The 21,455-nt window shown below is 49.4% G+C and overlaps 1 protein-coding gene across 1 annotated transcript in view; it reads right to left on the reverse strand.

Moving 5' to 3' along the window:
- LOC119459723 (uncharacterized) overlaps positions 1-14,320 on the reverse strand; it is a 61,654-nt gene extending 47,334 nt beyond the window's left edge. The window contains exon 1 of the mRNA XM_049671181.1: positions 14,120-14,320. Within this exon, the coding sequence (XP_049527138.1) occupies positions 14,120-14,270 (151 nt within the window). The 5' untranslated portion in view covers positions 14,271-14,320. The remainder of the gene's footprint in view (positions 1-14,119) is intronic.
- Between the last annotated feature and the right edge of the window lie 7,135 nt (positions 14,321-21,455).

The following is a 21,455-nucleotide window of genomic DNA, read 5'->3' on the forward strand; positions in this document are numbered from 1 at the left end:
CTGTGAGGGCTGCGGAGAGCGGTGCGGGGCAGCTGGTCGTAGATAATGATGCCAGGATAGAACAGCTGATCAAAGAAGTAACGTATCTGAGAGAGGCAAATGAAGAACTTACTAAGCAGGTTGTAGAACTTCGCAAGAACTCGCAGGACTAGCTCCACAAAAGTAGCAATAGCCAAACCTGGTGAATAATGACAACAGTCAGGAAGAAGAAAATTCACCTGCTTCAAAGAAGCGGGCAATAAGCTCAGTAGAAACGACAGTGCGCTCTGCTTTGGAACAGATCAAGGAGGCGATTAAACAACTTAAAGATGCCACAGATAAACCTACCTTCAAAGTTGATAAGTTATGGAAATGGAGACTGCCGACAGAAAAGAGGCTTACGAAAGTAGAGGCGCAAGGCGAGGACGGCGAATACCTACCCTCAGAAGCTGAAAGCGTCAGATCGCTCCCTGGTGCGTCGGGGAGTTATACGTGCACAGGTCGTGCGGCTGTGCATCCTAGAAGAAGCAGGCATAAGTATGCAACGCACGCAGGGTCGCGCTCAGCGCGTCGGTCAGGGGCACTTTCGAGGTTGAACTGCTTCCGAGAAACATCCACCCGCAATTGCCCGAGCACTACTGAAATACTGCCCGGGACTGGCGGCATTTGTAGACGCGGCCCAGTATGGGCGCAGCGATACGCCGCCGTCTCGATACGCTGGGATGGGACGTACGCGGCATCGGTCAATTTGGCCGAACAGGTGGCAATAGCCATGGCAATGAGGGAAACGTCCTTACGTGTACATTCGCGATCGGCGGCCAGAATTCGCCTCGGGCTCCATATTGCGGGAAGCGGCGGCCGTCCTCGGCAACGAGGGAGCCGCGGGTCATCACATCGTCAACATGGGGGCCGACGTGTGCTGGCGCATGACCGCGCGCGAGGACTATCGTGGCGAGCGAAGTGGCGGGGAGGGAGGGGAGCACCGAGACCCGCTGCTCACCTTCAACGAAATAACAACGCACTATCAGCTGTCGAGGAACGCTAAACTCAATAGACCACAGTCATCGATATTCTGAACGACAGGGTCGTCGAGAGGCAGACTGAGCCTTTATTCACCAGAGGTAGAGCCGCAATGTCCGGATTGTGGCGACTCATACTGCTCGCTAGCGCACATGCTCTGGCAATCTACGCGTTCATGTTCCACTGGGAGGACGCCCTGCGAAGCGACGACAACCAGACCCAGCTCCGGGCTGTCCAGAGGGCTCACGAAAGGGCGGCGGCTCACGGGCTTTAGTCCCAACGTGGGTGCTGCCCGCAACCCCTGCTGACCACTAAACAAAGAGTGGGTGGGGAGGGGTTCCTCAGGACTCAATAAAGATATCCTCCCATTTCCTCCTCCAGTGATGGTCCGTGCCACTGTGTTGTCCCTCCCCGCTAAATTACCCCACCCCGCTAAACATTGCCCCACCCCGCTAAACCAAGCAGGCGCGCGAGACGTAGCAGACGCTCTTTTGACAGAGTGACTCGCTGGCTACCGTCGTAGACGACATGCTTAGGAGCAGACTTGCGGCATTACTCCCCATCCCAATAAGCATCGTCCGGATGCAGGTAGGAGGTTAGCTAAGTTTGTGGGAGGCATTTCGGTATCGCTCGTGATAGGGCTTCATGCGGACTATGTGGACGACGTCAGCAATGTTGGGGCGTTCAGTGCGCTCGTTTCCACTAGGGATGACTTCGTAAGTCAGGTCGCTTAGTCGACGGATAACCTCATACGGGCCAAAGTGCCGTCGAAGTAGCTTTTTTGAGAGTCCGCGACGTCGCACTGCTGTCCATACCCATACCTTGTCACCCTGCTGGTACTGAACTATTCGGCGGTGCCTGTTGTAAAGACGTGCGTCCTTGCATTGTTGATGGCGTGATCGGCATTGTGCCAACTGACGGGCTTCTTCGGATCTTTGTAGGAACTCATCAACGTCGCACGGGTTGCCGTCGTCATTATCTGCTGGCAGCATGGCATCCAGAGTTGTTGTGACGGTGCGCCCGTAGACAAGTTCAAACGGAGTGACACGAGTGGACTCCTGTTGGGCCGTTTTGTAGGCGAATGTAGCGTAAGGCAGTATCTCGTCCCAAGTCTTATGCTCGATGTCAACATACATTGACAACATGTCAGCAATGTTGCGGTTCACGCGTTCCGTCAACCCGTTTGTTTGGGGGTGGTATGGAGTGCTTTTTCTATGACTGGTGTTAGTCATCGTCATCAACCACGGCAGCAACTCACCTGTAAATGCTGCACCTCGATCTGTTATGACAACCATTGTGGCGCAATGTCGAAGTACTATGCTGTGAGCAAAAAACTTGGCAACTCCGACGGCCTTTTCCGCTCAAGGCAGCCAGTTTCAGCATATCGTGTCAAATAGTCGGTCGCGATAACAATCCACCTCTTCCCTGATGACGATGTGGAAAATGGTCCAAGAAGATCTATCCCAACTTGTTGAAATGGTGTCTTAGGTAGGTCTATGGGTTGAAGAAGACCAGCTGGCTTTACGGGTGGTGTTTTGCAGGAAGCGTTGAACGAAGCGTTGAACGAAGAACGAAGCGTTGAAGCAGGAAGGAGGCAACGTCACGATTCGTCGCGGCGGGCAGAGTGGCCATTTCTGCATACCTCGTGAGGTTGTATATAGCTACAATGACCCAGCGATTGCCAGCAGCTGTGTATGGCAGAGGCCTATATAGGTCTATTCCAACCCGGTCAAAGGGTCGCGAAGGGCACGGCAAAGGTGGCATTGGTCCAGAAGCCCGGCAAGGATCAGGCTTGCGGCATTGACATTCTGTGCAAGAGCGAATGTACTCTTGCACAAATGTGTACGTACCACGCTAATAAAAGCTATGACATAGTCCGGGGTAAGTCTTGAAGAGAGCAGAGTGTGCATACTGAGGATCGGCGTGGAAAGCGGCGCATACATCAGTGCGGAGCTGCCGCTGTTAGACAAGCAGCCATTTGCGGCCGTAGGAAGTGTAGTTACGCCGATAGACGAAACCTTTGGGGATGGCGAAGTGCGAAGCTTGTCGGCGTAGCGCTCGCGACTGTGGGCGTGCAGGTGAATCAGAGATGTAATCTATCAAAGATGAAATCCAGGAGTCCTTGCGCTGCTCCAAAGTCATGTCGACAGAAGCGAATGGAGAAAGTGGGTCGTCTAGGACCGAGACACTGACAATGTCGGCGTGGACAGGCGAGCGCGAAGGAGCATCGGAATCGGCTTGATTTTTGCCTGAGCGGTAGACAACTTGGATGTGGTACTCTTGGATCCTCAGTGCCCACCGGGCTAGGTGGCCACAGGGATCCTTCAGGGACGATAACCCGCAAAGTGCGTGGTGATCGGTAACGACATCGAAGGACCGGCCGTACAGGTATGGACGAAATTTTGTAATGGCCTAGATGATCGCTAGACATTCTTTTTCCGTGACTGAATAATTCGCTTCAGCTTTCGTGAGAGTGCGGCTCGCGTAAGCAACAACATATTCTTGGTAGCCGGGCTTTCGCTGGGCGAGCACAGCGCCAAGACCAACGCCGCTAGCATCCGTATGGATTTCCGTGGAAGCAGTTGGATCGAAATGGGGCAGTAACGGTGGTGTTGTAAGCAGGCGACGTAGCGTCGCGAAGGCCTCGTCGCAAGCCGGGGACCACGCGGAAAGATTGGGGTCTCCCCGAAGAAAGTCTATACCTACAATGACCCAACGATTGCCAGCAGCTGTGTATGGCTGTGGCCCGTATAGGTCTATTCCAACCCGGTCAAAGGGTCGCGAAGGGCACGGCAAAGGCTGCATTGGTGCAGAAGAGCGGTGCCATAATCGAAGCAAAATTTCAAATGAAGCGCAGAAGTACGAAAAGAGGGCAATGAAACTACGCAAGTCTTTTAGAGACGTTGGCCTTTGGAAGTCCTTAACAGCACGGAGCTTTGCGGCTTCGGGGAGAGCGCCGTCCTTCGACACGACATGTCCGATAATTGTCAGCTTGCGTGCCCCAAAGTGACCTTTTTTCAGGTTGAGTTGGAGGCCAGCGTCCCTGAGACAGCGTAAAACCTGCTTCTTTCTTCTTCCTTACAATACTAATAAGAATATCTAACATCCTTGCTGCTAAGATTTCATTTTTGTGTTTTGAGCTACTGTTCTGAAGTACATAATTAGAAGCTAGTTCATGTACATTTTTTATTCGCTACGTAAGCAGCGATCGTTGTCCAGTTAATCCAAGTCACCATGCCCAATTGCACTCTATCATCTATATGGATCTTAGAAAACATTCTTTCTATGTACACAAAAAAACAAATGGAGATGTAATTCATACTTTTGAATCTGTGTGACTCAAAACTGTCGTAGCATGTTTTTCAAAACGCAGCAAAACTGTTCGTTGCGGCTAAACACCACAAAGACACACATACACAGTACGCAAGGTGACAAGACATAGCGCTGTACAGCCCTCGTCTACCTGTACGTGTTTGCTTGCATACTTTTGTCAACATGATTATATATCGAATCCCTCAACTTTCAATGCTTGAAAACAGTTCATATTCTGCAATGCGTTTCGCAGCATAGCCATTACGTGCCTCCCGAGCATATCAGTGAGGCGGATAAACCCAGCATCACGCGACTCACGTGACATACGCGACCGCGAATGATATGGTCTCTCGGACAACGTGGCCCACTTTTTGTCACGCCACCTTCTGTTCAGTTTGCTATTGTACTATGTCCAGGACCAGCCCACCTCACTTGGCTAAAGGTCGAACAAGCACACATGCCAATAACAGTGGAAAAAAAGAACATAGAAATTCACACAGGAGTTCTTTTGCACTGAGGATATTTAAGTACCGTTTCTTGTTTCATTGTGTCCTTCCCTAGAGAATAACACAGTTACTCGCAGAAAGATGAGCCACTGGCACATCGGTATGGGTAATACAGGAGGGGCTACAAATAAGCTCATTGGTTAAATCAGTGCTGTCCTGTGCATGATATATCCGGCAGCGACAGAAGCAGCAGCCATGGCCTAAAATGTTCGAGAATGTTTGCTTTGAAAGTTTCAGGTAGAAACCATACGAATATGTGCGCCAATCTGTGGAGTTGAGACATCATATACAGCGATGTGTATCAATGCGAGTTTTCATTCCATCCGTAAAAATTAAATTGTGGTTTTACTTGCCGAAACTAAGATATTCCTACGAAGCATAGCGTATTAGAGTATTCCAGATTATTTTTGACCACTTGGGGTTCTCGAACGTGCATCCAATTGCTTGGTACGCCAGCCTATTTTCATCCTCTTCGTAAGTCCTTATGCCCTGTTTTGCGGCACTTTTAACTGAACTTCCTAATTTGCAAACAATTCACGCTGTATGTGAGCATGTTCAATTTCTTTACTGATATCATGATCATCAGCCTATACTTGTGTCCAGTGCAGGACGAAGGCCTCTCCCTGCATCTGCGTCTGCAAATTTCATAACTTCATCGCCGCACTTCGTTTTCTGCTATCCTCGATTGCGCTTCCCTTCTCTTGGTATCCATTCTGTAGCTCTTATGGTCCACCGGTTGTCAATCCTACGCATCACATCGCCTGCCCAGGCTCACTTCTTCCTCTCAATGTCAATTACAATATCGGCTATCCCCGTTTGCTCTCTGATCTACACTGCTATCTTCCTGTCTCTTCTTCTTCTTTCTGGGGTTTTACGTGCCAAAACCATCTTAACGTTAGACTAAACATTTTTCGTTCGATCGCTCTTTGTGCGGTCCTTAACTTGTTCTCGAGATTTTTTGTTAAGCTTGTTTGTTACCTCAAGAGACCAGATAGAATTCGCTGAACTGTCAAAACTGATCAACAAAAAGAAAGTAAGGGATATTCGAAATTATAACTTGGAAATGATTGAGAAAGCATGAAATCAGCGAGTTCGAAGCTTGGCATAGGACCAGGCAAGATGCATGCACTGAAATGTCATCAACAATGTCGATGGTATATTAAAAGAAGCGGAATATTTCTGCATGGTCCTGTACAGTACCCAGGACTGCCGCGCTACCTTCATTCAAAGTAGTGATGAACAGGATACAGAGGCTCTTTCTGTAACTAACGAGGAAGTTAGAAATGTCTTGCAAGGCGGGCCCGGTAGGGCTGTTCCGTCACTGTGTAGTTCAACCATTTGGAGCCATTGTTGCACAAAGTAGCGATATATTTTGTCATTACCCGCATCGGTACACAAGCATGCTGCGAGTTCGCCGTTTAGAGAATTGCTGTTTGTTAAGATGTATCTTTACCAGCATACAGATGTTCCACATAGCCAACAATAAAGGCTGTGGCGCCATCTGGTACGTAACAACAAAAACGCGTGCTCTGGATCAAGGTTCTCAAGTAAACAACGCTTTTCAATTCTTGTGCTTCCCCCAACGCAGTAAGAAAATTATGTTTACATGGCAACGAAGATGTTCTCGGATTATCGTCATCTATGCATGCGCAGTCCAGTGCTATTACACGGGCCTACGAACACTGAATAGTCTTGGCCTTCTCTGAATAACATGTGCATTACCAGCCACGAAATCTTTATTAAGTATTAGAGTACGTGGCACATGGAACAGCCGACAAAAACTCGAGACTCATAGAGGCGTTTATTAGCGTCCACCTCAGCCCAGAACGTCCAAGTTGGCAGCTCGTCCCTACGAACGCGCTCACGCGCTTCCTGGCCCGGCCGCCCGATACTGGTCCTCTTCTTTCTTGCAGGAAGAACGCGGGGAATTCAACAGATTCCCGGCGGTGAAGTGCGGTCATGCCTGTAGTTCAAGCGGAAACAGTCTTTGGATGGCCGTCTTGTCGTTTATCTTTCAAGAGCGAACGTGTCCATCTCCTGCGGAGACTTCAATCCCCTTACGAGTTGCCACATTTGGCGTGGAAGGTTTTCCGCATGTTCAAGTACAATGCCGCCTTCTTTAACATTGTTCTTGTTCCATGTGTCACAGAAGTGTGCAGATCTAAGTTGGAGCAAGTTCTCTTTGGTCCATCGTTTCCAAAAGTTTTCGCTCAGGCACCTTCTGTACTGAAGTCCCCGGAAGGCCTCCGTACACGTTGAGATCTCCGTGTTCTCGATGTTGCCTTGTGGTGTCCTCGTGAACCTACGGCCAATTCACAGATCTGCAGGAGTCAGAGCGCACAGTTCGCCGTCTTGCGATTCAATGAAAGTGGCCTAGAATTGACGACAGCTTTAACTTCTGCGAGTACTGTCATGAGTTCTTCGGAGTTGAGGCAGGCTCTTTGAAGTATCTTGCGAAGCGGTGTTCTTACAGTTCTCACAAGCCGCTCCCACAATCCAGAAGCGCTCTCTCAACTGCGTCAGCGTATCTCGCACACCTCCATGAAGTACTTCGCAGTGCGCTTTGATTATGATTAATATTGAAAAGTGGTGTTTACTCCACAGTAAAATCGGATGCTTGACACCTTCTGGAGCTTCCATCCGCATTAAACGACCACCAACCCGAAGTAACCTATCTTCGTCCTGAAACAGGTTGAGACCTGCGATGAGCGACGAATCGAAGACGACTCGCACCTGTGTTGTCAGCCCTTGTTCTCGGATAACTTCTTTATGTGGCATGTAATAAACCCTCGCCGAATTTCGAGGTGCGTCTTTTACAACTTCTGCATGACCGGTTAGCAGATAATCACGAATCGTAGCGTCGTAAGTCTGTAGAAGACCCTCCTTGCTGTACAAGCGAGTCAAAAGTTTCTTTAGTCTGGTAATGGCGACATCCTTGTTATCCCTTAGCTCAAATCCGGTTTTCCAAGGCAATGACACTTCGCATCTGCCACCTCGTAGCTCTATCGTTTTCTCGAAGTGCTGCCTAGTTGAGCTCATCTCAATTGCCTGGTTTGCATTATCGGATATACCGATACTCTCCAGCTCCCAAAATGAACGGATTAGCTCGTCATCAACATCTAGTTGCGTGACTCCATACCATGACTCGTGAGTTGACTGGCTTTGACGACAAGTGCTCGGTGCTCCCTTGAAAGATGCATCTGAACTTTGAGTTCATAGCGACGAGTGTTTCCTCTTTTCCCGGTCTGGAGAGTTCACCTGTAATCACCGCCCACATCTGGTCTGAGCCAATTAGTACACTTACTCCATTTTCTCTTTCAATGGACGGGTGCATCAGTTCATCGGCGATATCGTGCCCGTTTTTTTTAATGATGTGAAGAACGAACAAGTCATCGTGTTGGCTGATATGTCTTGGCAAATGTGTGGTATCTCGATGGCTCTCAATGCAACTTCAACGTCGGAATGCTGACTTCGGAGGTGAAGCTCGACGATGCGACATCCTTTCGGTGTGCAACTGCTCACACTGGCGAAAGTGTTTATTGCTATGGTATCAGAGCCAAGACACATCAACTTTACCCGCCTTGAAAGAGCTTCTGTTCCGAACGTACGTTCACTTCCTCCGTCAAACACGCCTCTGATGTAACGGCATGGATAATCTGTCACTGCCCATACTCGGAAAGTCTGTAGGAGCACGCACGTCAAAGTGTCACTTCTTTCGTTGCTCTTAGTTGTAGCCGCGCATACAGTCATACTGCTGGCTTTCACATCTTCATGGGCCTTTCGGTTTAGTTTATCTGGGTCGCAAATACTAGACGCATGACGACCTCTGCAGCCGGAGCACGCAATTCTCCGTCTGCAATCCCTCGCACGGTGGCCTTTAATGGTGCATCGAAAGCACCGCATGTCGGCGGCAAGAAGTTTCTTCTTCGCTGAGAGACATAGGTCTGTACGGCAAGACTCCGTCAAATGCTGTGTTGACTTGCAGAAAATGCAGCCCATATCTGGAGGTGTTTTTGAAGCTTGGTTATGAAGCACTGATGACGTTGGGATTGCACTGTCAAACCGGCGGTTCTTATTGTCTCTAGGATGAATCGCGTCGTCGTATACGTTTGCTCCCCAAAGTCACTCTTTTCTAGGCTTTCCACTACAATAGAGACGAACTGCAGCAGACGCTCTAGCTCCGTGGCTCTCTGAACGTTGTCATTCGCGGAACTTGCAGCTTCTGTAGCGCAAGATCTGTGATACGCTACGGCAATGTCATGTGGCAGTGCCCTGAGCAGAACGTCGCATAGCATCGACCAGAAAGACGACTTGCTCACGCCAAGCGCCTCCAGTCCCCGCGTGTTAATGAGCGTCGTACAACTTGCGAAGTTTCGTTACTTCATTAGAAGAACGCACAGGAGTGAGCCTTCGAAGCCTTGAGAAATACTCCTGCTCCAATCGCTTCTTGTCCCCGAAACGTCTGTTTAGCATGTCCAAGGCGTCAACGTAACACGCTTCAGTGGTAGGCAGCCACGCTATAGCTGTCGCCGCGTCACCTTTCAAAAATAACCTCAGGTAGTTGAACTTGTCGGTAGCTGTAAGAGTTCCATTCTGGTTGATGATCTGGTCGAATTGCTCCCAGAACGCGTTCCACTTGCACAGATCACCGTCGAAAGCATATAATTACCAGCTTCGGCAACTTGACTCATGGCCTTTCAGAATGCCCCGTGGCCACCGGCATGTCGCGAACATCGAATGGCGATGACATTGAATTGGTTTGGGACTGCTGGCGGCGTTTGCTCTGGAGCTCGGCTAAGATGCGGGTCGCGTTCTCCTCATATTCAAATACGGTTGCGTAATCCGCCTCGAATGCCTCGTCACTTATGTGGCTTTGTAATTCATCATTAAGCTTCTTGAATTCATCGTTATTGTTCTTGAGCCGCCCGTAAATACAGTCAATCTGTCGCAATGTCGAGGCATTGTTTTCTAGCACCGCACTTGCCTCTTGAATGATCCTAGCATTTGGGGCCCTTCTTGTGGCTCGCATCAACTTGAGCTTATCTATGGCGGTCAGCTGATCCGTCTACCTCCGTGGTTCATAGCATTGGCTCCAGTCGGTAGCCACCAGCGAAGTCCCTTGACGGTAGCTCCCGGCTGTCGCCTCCCGGGTTCTTCGGCACCAAATATTAGAGTACGTGGCGAACGGAACAGCCGACAAAAACTCGAGACTCAGTGAGGCGTTTATTAGAGTCCGCCTCAGCCCAGAACGGCCACGTTGGCAGCTCGTCCCTTCGAACGCGCTCACACGTTCCCTCGCTCGATGCTCGTCCTCTTCTTTCTTGTAGGAAGAACGCGGGGAATTCAACATTAAGAAGCACAGCTGTGCAGCAATATGAGAAGTTGCAGAAAGGACACTCCATATTGAACCTAGCTCATTGAAGCCCCTAACTGCTCGTCACGCATTTATATGGTTGCTAAACAACGTTCAAAGCGAAGCTTTTTTTGCGAACCCTCCCGGACATTTCTGCCCATGGCTCCGGGCTGGAAGGTTGCTGCTGCACGGCAGAACCAATCTCATGAGGACTCTCGATGGCAAGCATTAGCATTGGGCCTCTTGGATTATCCGTTCCTGACATTCGCAACCCGAGTCGACCACCAACCCTGTGTTTGGCGCTCCTTGGCCACAGTTGCCCTTGCGCCGTAAACATCTAGTACTAACTAAGTGACAGTCGCGGACTCTCCGAGGCGGTATGCTTTCAGCCAATGGGCATTGTGCATACATCGCCTGCGCATACATCGCAGTGAGAGATTTTCAGAAACGGATAATCGAAGAGGCCCACTGCATAAATATAGCAACACAACGTGTTTCCACCATCGGAACGAGTTACGTATGGGATGTGTACTGCAGCAGGACTTCTCTTTCGCGCTTTTTTAAGACTCGGGGGCATCTAGCGCCGCCGCTGCGTAGACTACGTGTGGCCTCCGAAATGCATGACGAGCTGGTGCATGCGAACGCTGAGAATTCCTCCCCCGCTTGCCACGCACTCCGTGGCACACACTCAGTGACCCAAGTTGGAGATAGATTCAGTGAAGATGCGACACATATCCGGTGCATTCATGTCGCAGCTCGCTAAAACGTTGGCGTGAAAGGCGCTCCTTGAAAAACCGCATATATACAGTGCATTTGTAGTGCACCCTACTAATGCGTCAGGTTATGCCTTTGAGGAAGCCTTGTGATGTGGTTTCGATTCTGCTCAGCATCAGATACATTTGAGTGATATTTTTTTGTCATTGTAGAGCGGCACAGCCCCACTTGCACATACCTAGTTACCAAGGTTGGCACGAAAGAAGTTCATTGAAGAGCGGCTTGCACCTATTGGCACATACCCAGTGCTTAGTGTTGGCAACAGAGGTTCAATGAAGACCAGAGATCGCCACTCTCACCCACATTATCTGGGACTGCTGGATCTAGCACTGGTTTTATCTGCATTATCTGGCCCTGGCCAAGCTTTTATATTAACCAAATATATAGCTAACAAGGGTATAGTATAGAGCCTTCCCCAAAACATTGCAACATACAGCAGGGCTATATGAGCAAAATGCGGTATTCTTCACTACTGGCATACCGTATTCATGTCTGTATATCAATGATGCGTTCGAGCCATATAGTGCAAGCACTGATAAAGCCGACTTGCTTGCTTTTCAGTGTCCTATGTCAATCATATACCAGAAGGTTTACATCTAAAAGTCATTGTACACAAAAGAAAAAAATCGCACAGCTTGCACTGGAGGCGTAATGCGAAAGAGACAGCAGAGCTGACGGGCACCTAGTCAGTCCTGGCTTTTGGGCTAGGCTAAGCACAACCAATTCATCCCAGAATTTCCCGGATTTAATTGCTTATTGATCAATTATCAATTAGCTATTGATTGCCCATCGATTTGCTATCGCAAGGTATTGGCCACGTATTTGGGCTTGGCTAGCGCTATCATGTCATCCCCAGCATTTTCCAGGATTTATTGATTATTGATCGATTATAGATGAGCTATTGATTGGCTATCAATGACTGACTAAGCTTAAGTAGTCCAAACCACGCTTAGCTAGACTTAGCCAGGCTGAGCTTCACTAGTTCACTGGGGTATGCGCCATTGCGCTTGGACCCTTTCTGCACGACCTCCAGGATCGGCCCACATTTTCTGTTCGTACGTTACGGACTAATGCTCGGCTTAAACAGCTCCGCTGTTTAACATTTGTTGAACGCACAAAATTGATTAGGTCAGTTGGACCGAATTGTATTTCTGCAGTACAAATAAAGTGTTCCTGCTGGCATGACAAAACTACCCTGCGCTGTGAGAAATATGACATCAGAGCTCATAAACAACGTTTTAAATTCCAACACACTCATTAGGGAGCGCATTTGCCCACTGTTCTATATGCAGGACGGCTAAAAATCGGCAGATACAGAAATATTTTCTTTCTATAGATTGCTGGCACTACATTAAGAAGCCTTTGAAAGGCTTTTTATTGAATATGCATGTCTCTAGCCGGTTTCCGTTCGACCGGTTTCACGGGTAGTTCATGGTCGAATGGGTAGTTCATATGGCGGGTGTGTTGAGAGAGCAGGTTTCGAAACCAACTGTCAAGCCAACTTAGATCCCTGAGTATATGGCACAGTGTACCTACGTTACGCTGTACAACGAACCTATTTGACGGCGACATGGGTCACTGGGGATGCGGCAATAAATATGTGGCACCGGGTATGTAAAGCTCTTCAATGAAGTTCTTTCACGCCAACTTGGGTCGCTGGGTATGTGCCAGAGTGTGCCACGCTTCATGAACCTCTTCGACGTCAACTTGGGTAAATAGGTTGTATCCATGGGGTATGGTACCAAAACTATCGTTTAAATTTCTTTCTTGCTCCGTGGAACTGAACCCGAGCCTCGCGCGATCCTTTAGGCGGGACCCCTAGATGGTGGAGCATGTGCAGAGGAAAGCGTGAGAGGAGCCCGACTGAATACTCGTCTGGGCGTTGGCAATTTGCTGTGTTGCTACATAGTTTCAATGGTAATAACATTACCAACCATATTCACCGTGAGTCGAGTTTAGCTTGAATTTTGTCATGGAAGAGCAGCCCATGCGCAGTCGCTCCCCGTCCTGTGACCCAATTTCTAGTCAAGAAGGCTTCTTGAACAGTGAGTGTCACATACCCAGACACCCAAGTTTGTTTCAAACCCAGTTCCGCCAGCACACCAGCCCGATGTGCTGCCCATTAGATCGTGGACTACACCCATTGCCAGTGAACCAAGTTATCGGGAGCGCGGTTTAACAGATATATAGGCAATCAGTCCCCGTAAAGAGCGCGGGCTGTCAAAAGAATGCGAATAGCAGTAAATATTGAATTAGGTGTCCAATCGAGGGATCTAACCTTGGTACTCCTTCCCCCCAGTAGCTCAATGCTCTAACCATAAAGCCAGTATCGCACGTATGTTTCTATCGCGCCTGCGCCAACTTGCGCTTTAGGGCAAATCGCTGCGTGTAGATAATAATGATAATTTCTGTGCATGGCTCAACGTGAAAATTGCCAAGAAGCAGAGAGTACATGTCATGCCAACGCCAGCAAGCCCTTTTGGATGATCATCGCGTGTTCAGGTTACATATTATTTTCTTCTCGAGTCTAGTTTTGATGAACACTATGAACGAAGTGATATTCAAAGTGCTTTATTTGCTTTCGGTATTTTCAGCCCGTCGCGGCTTTGTACCGGCCTATGGCAGAAACCAGATGTGCGTCACGTTGATTTCCTACCTACTTTCACTTCTTTCTTTCGCTCTTTTTCCTTTATGACTGCATTAGATAATTATCGTATCAATGTAAGCTGCGCTGCACACCTGTATTGATTGATTGATTCTGGGGTTTTACGTGCCAAAATCAGTTCTGATTATGAGGCACGCCGTAGTGGAGGGTTCCGGATTAATTTTGACCACCTGGGGTTCTTTAACGTGTACTACAACGCAAGCACACGGGCTGCACACCTGTATTCGTGGCAATACCGCACCACGATGCTTACAGACGAAAGTGCAGCGCAATAGTACAGTAGTGCCTCATATGGAACATTTGTGTATAATTCTACTAGATTACACTCTGCGATATGTCGGACCACTTTCACAAAGGAAATAAGAAGTGAACAGGCATCCCAATACGGGACAGAATCTCGTAGGCTGCAATGTACCGTTTCGTTCACAAGTGCTTCTTGGCACGGCCTTCTTTCTGGCGTGCAACACACGATACTTCACAGCCGCATATTATGCTGCCCAATATACTTACCGCGGTTACACCTCCTAGCGCAGGCGATGCGTGTAGCATGGACACCATCACGAAGACAACCATCCCACATGAACTGTTGACACTGTTTGGAGGTTTGGTTGTAGAAATATCTCCAAATCCTCAGGTTTCCACAGAATCTCACTTCCTCCATTAATGGTGTAGAGCATCTCCTACCTTGATGGGGTTTGTTTTTAATTATGCCACCTAAAAAGTAAGACGAGTGCTTGGTGAATGTCGATGTAAACACAGACTTACAACGCACATTTGTCTGTGTGTGATTCTAGGGGCAAATATGCTGCAACTAGTCACTGGTTAATGGCAACTTGATAAGTAGTTCATGGTAACACATTGGTCACTTTTCTTTTGTGATTCAGCCCCAATGGCGTCTCTTTGGAAGCGCTGATGCTGCCAAGGGTGTTATGTCGAGCAATTCTGGATGCCCCGAGTGCAAACAGGTGTCGAATGCAGATGAGTGCACGCCTATATGCTAGGCTTCATATCACGTCGTAAGCTGCGCTGCGATGTCAGAAGTTACCTTGCTATCTAAAAGGGAAAGCTATACAAGAACATGGAAATGTCGGAAATGCAAGGGATCAAAGAAATGAGTGGAAGCCGGGCAACCAAGCCGTCCGATGAATCAAATCTACATCATTTGTTACATACGCTTTAGGGCATTAGGCAAAAACGCGATGCCTTAATGCCCTTGCAAGAGACTGTTTACGGCAATCAGGATTCTGTGCTGTTCATGTCAGACCAGATGTGAGGCTTGTTGGGACACGCAGAACACAACGAAGGTGACAATAATAAAATTAAAACTAAGATGACAGAGAGAACATTTACTGAAGACAAAGGTAAGTTTGGGGCAAAGGGGAGGTGGTCAGGAGCGCGTAGTTCCTAGCGACCGTTGTCGCCCTAACCACGACTGCTTCTTGCATCTTGACGTGTTGGCTGGTCAGCATGGTTCTCCCGTTCATGGTAAAATTGTATTTGTGCTGGATTTGTGGGGTATTATCGGCAAGGCCATAAGATGTAAGTATCGGTTGCAGGGGCATTGCACCAGCGGCAATGGTCCGTGTAGCGGCCTTAGTGGTAGCGTTGCACGATTTCGGCAGACGAAAAGGAGTTTGTAAATGTCGCATTTGCGTTGTTTGTCTTTTGTGAGAGTGCAATGTGCTGGGGGGTACATTGTCCTATTGGTTTTTAATAGTGTGTAATGCCTTAGAAGTTACCGTGGCACTTTCAAGCTCCGTAGCAACATCGTCGACACCCCCTGTCGGGCCTTTCAGTCCTCAGGCTACAGTAAAAAAAGTTGTCGCAGTTTCGCCTGAAAGGCGAAGCATCAATTGCGATAGCAAACTTGTAGAGAGCTATACGGAGTAATGATATTAGCTTTATCAGCGGTATAAACTTGGACATGCAGCAGCATCGGCAGCACGCAGAACTGTTGTCGACGCCATCGGCGTTTTGCCCGCGTTAGCTCAAAATGCGTGCGGCGTTGGTGACTGTTGCCGGAGCCTCTGATATAAATAGGCACTTGGTGCCGCAGCTAAACGTCGCCTCCCTTCCCTCCCCCTCCCCCACGGCCTCTCGAGCGTCTGAAGAAGGCACGTTTGCTCTACATATATGGTGATTGTAAAGGAGAAAAGAGACGCCTACTTCAGCAGCCCTTAAGCGAGCACGGCGCAGAACGCGCGTTTGTTCTCTGCCGTGCGTTCACTCCCCGTGAAAGACGCTCCCCTCGTGCCCTTTCACTCGCACATACAGCGTTCGGGGCGCTGAGCCGTGCTCCCTCAAGGGCTGCAGAAGATAGCGCCAACCTTTCCCTTTCCCTCAAGAACCACTTATCGGCGACGATTTATTCTCTAAATGACGTCATACGGAACCTCACGGCGACGGCGACGCCGACGGCAGAAATCTGCTTTTGAGTGTCCATATAATTGATATCGCAATAAAAAAAACTGACACCTGTGCTAGACCCAGGTGTTCGGTGGTGACTTCCACCATTGCGTTTACGTTTGGACTTATTGCTGCATCAAATTATGCTATTGTGGGGGAGTCCCGATAGTACCTGCATAAGGCTCTTACTCAGTGAAGCGTTCTGGCGTTATGAAGCTCTGGGTGCATATTACGTGGAACTGGTGGGATTGTTAGGAGTGGACAGAGTGATGGACGATTGTCTTTGTTCCCGGGTGTTGGTGGGTAGGCGAGTGTCCGAGGGAGGTTAAAAGCTCCCTTGCAGTTGTGGTGGTTAGGAGGCGTTATTCTTGTGCATTGAGGACTACTTCTGTGAGCTCATTGAAGGAATTGTGAACTTCAAGGCTGAGTTATCTCGCCATGGATGCCCCGGCCGGCAGATCGAGACCTTAATTTTAAAACTTACATATAACTGCATCAATCTTGTTTTTCTCTTTGTAGGTGAGCGCCAGAAATGGGCATACGTTGATGATTCGGCTGACAACGAAAGATTGGATAAGCTGTAGAATCTCCGCTTCTTTATGACCATGGCTGCGGATGGCCACCCTGCGAATGAGCCGAAAGGTTTGTGCGCAGTGTAGACCAATCATTTGATGAATGTGGTTTTGCAATGGTTTCTTTGAATGTGTAGTCCCAGTACCCTGATGGTATGAACTTCCGGGAGAACTGTGCCTTGTGTATAGATTTTGATGGTAACCGGTGCTTTTGAAGGAAGCTATAGAATGGGTCAATACGTACAGCTTTAAGTACGTGTGGCTAACGGAAAAATACTGATAAGGAAATATGTTTGCTCTGCATTGAAGGCTAGAAAGAATGCGAGTGACCTCAGCCTCTTAACGTTATGTCCTAAAGTAATTTGTTTCTGTTAGTCGGATCCTATTTCAAAGTGAATCCTGTATCTCAAACACCACATGTAATACATGTTAAGCTCATACGTCATTTTGGCAAAGTATGTCCTTAAAGGTATATCCTTAAAGTGAATCCACTTGAACGTCCAAGCAATCAGCAACAAGGAAATGCAGTTGGGGGAGCTTTTTTTTTCTAAAGCAAAATGTAATGCTTAATGTTATATTAATATTGTTACACACGACGTGTTCAACGCCGAACCAGATGAATCTGGTTGATGAGGGCGTTTCGAGCGCGGTCGCGAGAAGCTTGGCTCACGTCGTTAGGTGTCTGTGCCGCTGCCGTGGTTCATGGCAAGAGCTCGTGACATTTCCCCGCTGGCATACGAATCTCGCCGGGCGAGTCAGTCAACTCGTGGATTGTAACGCTTCAGACGCGCGACGTGTCTCACTTCAGCTTTGGCCGAGCGTCGTCCACTGCTCGTGAGACGCGCAATGCAATACTTCACTTCGCTGAGGCGCTCCAGAATAACGTAGGGGCCGACGTAGTGGGCGTGAAACTTTTGGCATAAGCCACGCTTCCGCAACGGCGTCCAGAGCCACACAAGTTCACCTGGATTGAAGGAAACGTTGCGGTGACGCCCGTCATAGCGTATCTTGCACCGGTCCTGCGATGCCAGGGTGCGTAGCGTAGCGAGGCGTCGCGCTTCTCTGCTCAAGATAGGGTCTCATCAATTCACTCGTTGTCATGAGCGAAGTAGGGCAATATGGTGTCGAGGGTGTAGCGCGGCGGACGAGCATAAAGAAGGAAAAACCGTGAGCAACCAGTAGTCTCGTATCTCGCGGTTTTGAAGGCATATGTAATGAAAGGCAAGATACCGTCCCAATTCTTGTGTGCCGAATGGACGTACATGGAAAGCATGTTGGCAAGCGTTCTGTTTGTGCGCTCAACCAGACAATTAGTTTGTGGATGGTAGGGCGTAGAATGGCGGAAGCCACATGAACACAGGCGAAGTGTTTCTTCAACTATATCCGCGGTAAATTGTCGCCCACGAGCGCTGATTACTATGCGGGGAGGTCCATATCGGATTATAATGCGAGCCAGCAAGAAGATAGAAAATTTTGTAGCTGTGGCCGATGGTAATACGGCGGTTTCACAATAGCGTGTATGCTGATCTACGCAAACAATAACCCAACAATTGCCGTTGGAGGATCACGGGAAAGGGCCCATAATATCTATACCAACTTGCTCAAAGGGGCACTAGAAGGGGGAACTGGTTGAAGCAGGCCGTGTGGCGCTTGTAGAGGACGCTTGTAGCGCTGGCATTGAGAGCAGCTGGCAGCGTACCGTTCGATATCCTTCCGCATCTTAGGGTAGTAAAAAAAGTTGTCGCAGTTTCGCCTGAAAGGCGAAGCATCAATTGCGATAGCAAACTTGTAGAGAGCTATACGGAGTGATGATATTAGCTTTATCAGCTGTATAAACTTGGACATGCAGCAGCACCGGCAACACGCAGAACTGTTGTCGACGCCATCGGCGTTTTGCCCGCGTTCGCTCAAAATGCTTGCGGCGTTGGTGACTGTTGCCGGAGCCTTTGATATAAATAGGCACTTCGTGCCGCAGCTAAACGTCGCCTCCCTTCCCTCCCCCTCCCCCACGGCCTCTCGCGCGTCGGAAGAAGGCGCGTTTGCTCTACATATATGGTTATTGTAAAGGAGAAAAGAGACGCCTACTTCGGCAGCCCTTAAGCGAGCACGGCGCAGAACGCGCGTTTGTTCTCCGCCGTGCGTTCACTCCCCGTGAAAGACGCGCCCCTCGCGCCCTTTCACTCGCACATACAGCGTTCGGCGCGTGGCGACGATTTCTTCTCCAAATGACGTCATACGGAACCTCACGGCGACGGCGACGGCGACGGCGACGCCGACGGCGAGAAATCTGCTTTTGAGTGTCCATATAATTGCTATCGCAATAAAACGTTCTTGAGCCAGGTAGAGCGTACGTGTGCAACCAAGATGACCGGAGGGTGGGTCATCGTGCATGGTGCATAATACTTGGCTGCGAAGGTTCTTGGAGACAACTAAAAGGTAGCATGCACCGGTGGTCGAGTAGCTCTTCTTATGCCACGTACACATTAGCGGAAAAACGCGCGCGGCGCGCCGCCGGCGGCAAGACGCGCGCCGCGAAAGCAGCCGCGAAACGAATTTTTGTTGCCGCGGCAGGCATCGCTCCTGGACCGATTTTTTGCGGTTTGCCGCGTGCCGCGGATGAAGGCGACCAATGAGAGCGGCCCGCTTCCGTGACGTGCGCGCGGGAAACTGGTGCCATGCGGACCCTCCCGACCGCTTGTTTCTCGTTTCGCACTATCATCTGCACGCGTGAGCTCCCAGGATAGTTCGAGAAGGGGAGAGGAGTCTAGTCTGTCACGTGATTGCCGTAGCGGCGCGCCGCCGGTTGGTGTGGCCGCCCTGCCGCTGCTGCGTTTGGACCGCCGGCGGCGCGCCGCGCGCGTTTTGCCGCTAGTGTGTACGTGCCATTACACAGCGCGCCACAATCGCGTAGGAGAAAACGACTGCCTGCAGGTGACTCCTGGGGTGCCGCGAAGAGCGGTTGTAAGCTCCCGTCCTTGTGCTGCTCGGATATGACGGTACCCATATGCGGAATTTCCGGGGACACAAAAGCGATGTATTCATCAAAGTTGTCCGCATCGCATTCAGTTATTGGAAGTGGCGTCCGAGGGCGACAATCAGCGTCAGTATGTAGCAGGCCACTCTTGTAGCAAATAATAAAATCGTATTCCTGTGGGCGGAGGGCCCAGCACGCCAGTCGGCCTGAGGGATCCCGCAGATTCACAAGCCAGCATAGCTAATGATGATCTGTTATCACAGTAAAGGGGGTGCCCGTAGAGATACGAACGAAACCGTTGCACTGGGAAGATGACCGCCAGACACTCTTGTTCGGTCAATGTGTAGTTGCGCTCGGAGCGGCTCAAGGACCGGCTAGTGTACGAGATCACGTGCTCCCTGTCGCCAATACGCTGAACTAGCACAGCCCCGATGCCTACGCCACTGGAATCGGTGTGAATCTCAGTTGGTGATGAAGAATCAAAGTGGCGACGAATTGGTTGGGACGTCAACAGGAACTTCAGCTGGCAAAACGATGAGTCGCAATCTGCAGTCCACTCAAAGGGAACGCCTTTTTGGAGAAGGCATGTAAGGGGGTGAGCTATGTCAGCAAACCGGGGAATTATTCGGTGACAGTAGAAGCACAACCAAAAGAAACTTCTTAACTGCTTGACAGAGTTGGGTGCCTTAAGTGCTTCTACGGCCGCAGTCTTTTGTGGATCTGGTCGGATGCCTTTGTTAGCGACGAGATCTCCTAGCACAATATTTTTTCGCGGCATTTTTTTAATTGAGCACAAGACCCGCTGTCTCCAAGTGGTTCAAGACCAAGTCCAAATGTTGGTTGTGCTCACTAAACGTTCGCCCGAAGATCACAACGCCGTCTAAGTAGCACATGCAAACTTCCCATTTCAAGCCGCGTAATATCGTGTCCATGAACCTTTCGAACGTTGCGGGCTTGTTACACAACCCGAAAGGCATCACGTTAAGCTCAAATAGTCCGTCGGGCGTTACAAATGCAGTCTTCTCTCTGTCGGCCTTGTGCATAGGAATTTGCGAGTAACCTGACCGTAAATCGATAGAGGAAAAGTAAGATGCCGCAAAGAGGCAGTCGACGGCATCGTCTATTCGTGGGAGCTGATATACATCTTCGTTAGTAACGTCGTTTAGGGGACGATTATCAACGCAGAATCGCCCCGTACCGTCTTTCTTCTTCACCAATATCACGGGGGCTGCCCAAGGACTAGAATATTCTCGAATGACGCCTTTGCATAACATTTCTTGCATTTGATCACTGATGATCTTGGGTTCTGAAGGGGACACACGATAGGGTTTTTTGTCGGATTGGATGGGCGGCTTCTGTGTTGATGCGGTAATGAGTTCCGGACGCAGGAATCGAAGCCAGGCCATCGTGCTGCGCAAAGTCATACGCCATACCAATGCTGTGAGGCTGGATTATTAGCGAAGAAATTTAGCACAGGACATAGATGGGACAGAAAATTTAGATAAAAGCCATGAGCACATTTTATTTTATTTGAGCGGTGATGGCAGTCAACCCGAAGAAAGACACACGCACATATACACTTTTATTTTGATCGGCGGTCTTGATCGGTGGCATACATTCGCGTAGAAGACTATCGCCACCTCGGGGAGCCGGAGGAATCTAGACACACGCGACGGGACCGCGCTAACATGACAGGGGGAGGAAACTAGGCACGCAAGCGCTTGGAAGGATGACAAAGTGAGGGCGGTGGGAGCGTACACATGGCCGACGCGGGCCGCACAGCGACAAATCTTTAAGGAACCCTTATAATCTGCCTGAGAGTGTACTGATTTTGAAAATGGTACCTATTGGCAACTTATCTACTGAAAATACATATCCAAGTGATGAGACTAAT

Source organism: Dermacentor silvarum, chromosome 7 (assembly GCF_013339745.2).
Source record: "Dermacentor silvarum isolate Dsil-2018 chromosome 7, BIME_Dsil_1.4, whole genome shotgun sequence".
Taxonomy (NCBI): domain Eukaryota; kingdom Metazoa; phylum Arthropoda; class Arachnida; order Ixodida; family Ixodidae; genus Dermacentor; species Dermacentor silvarum.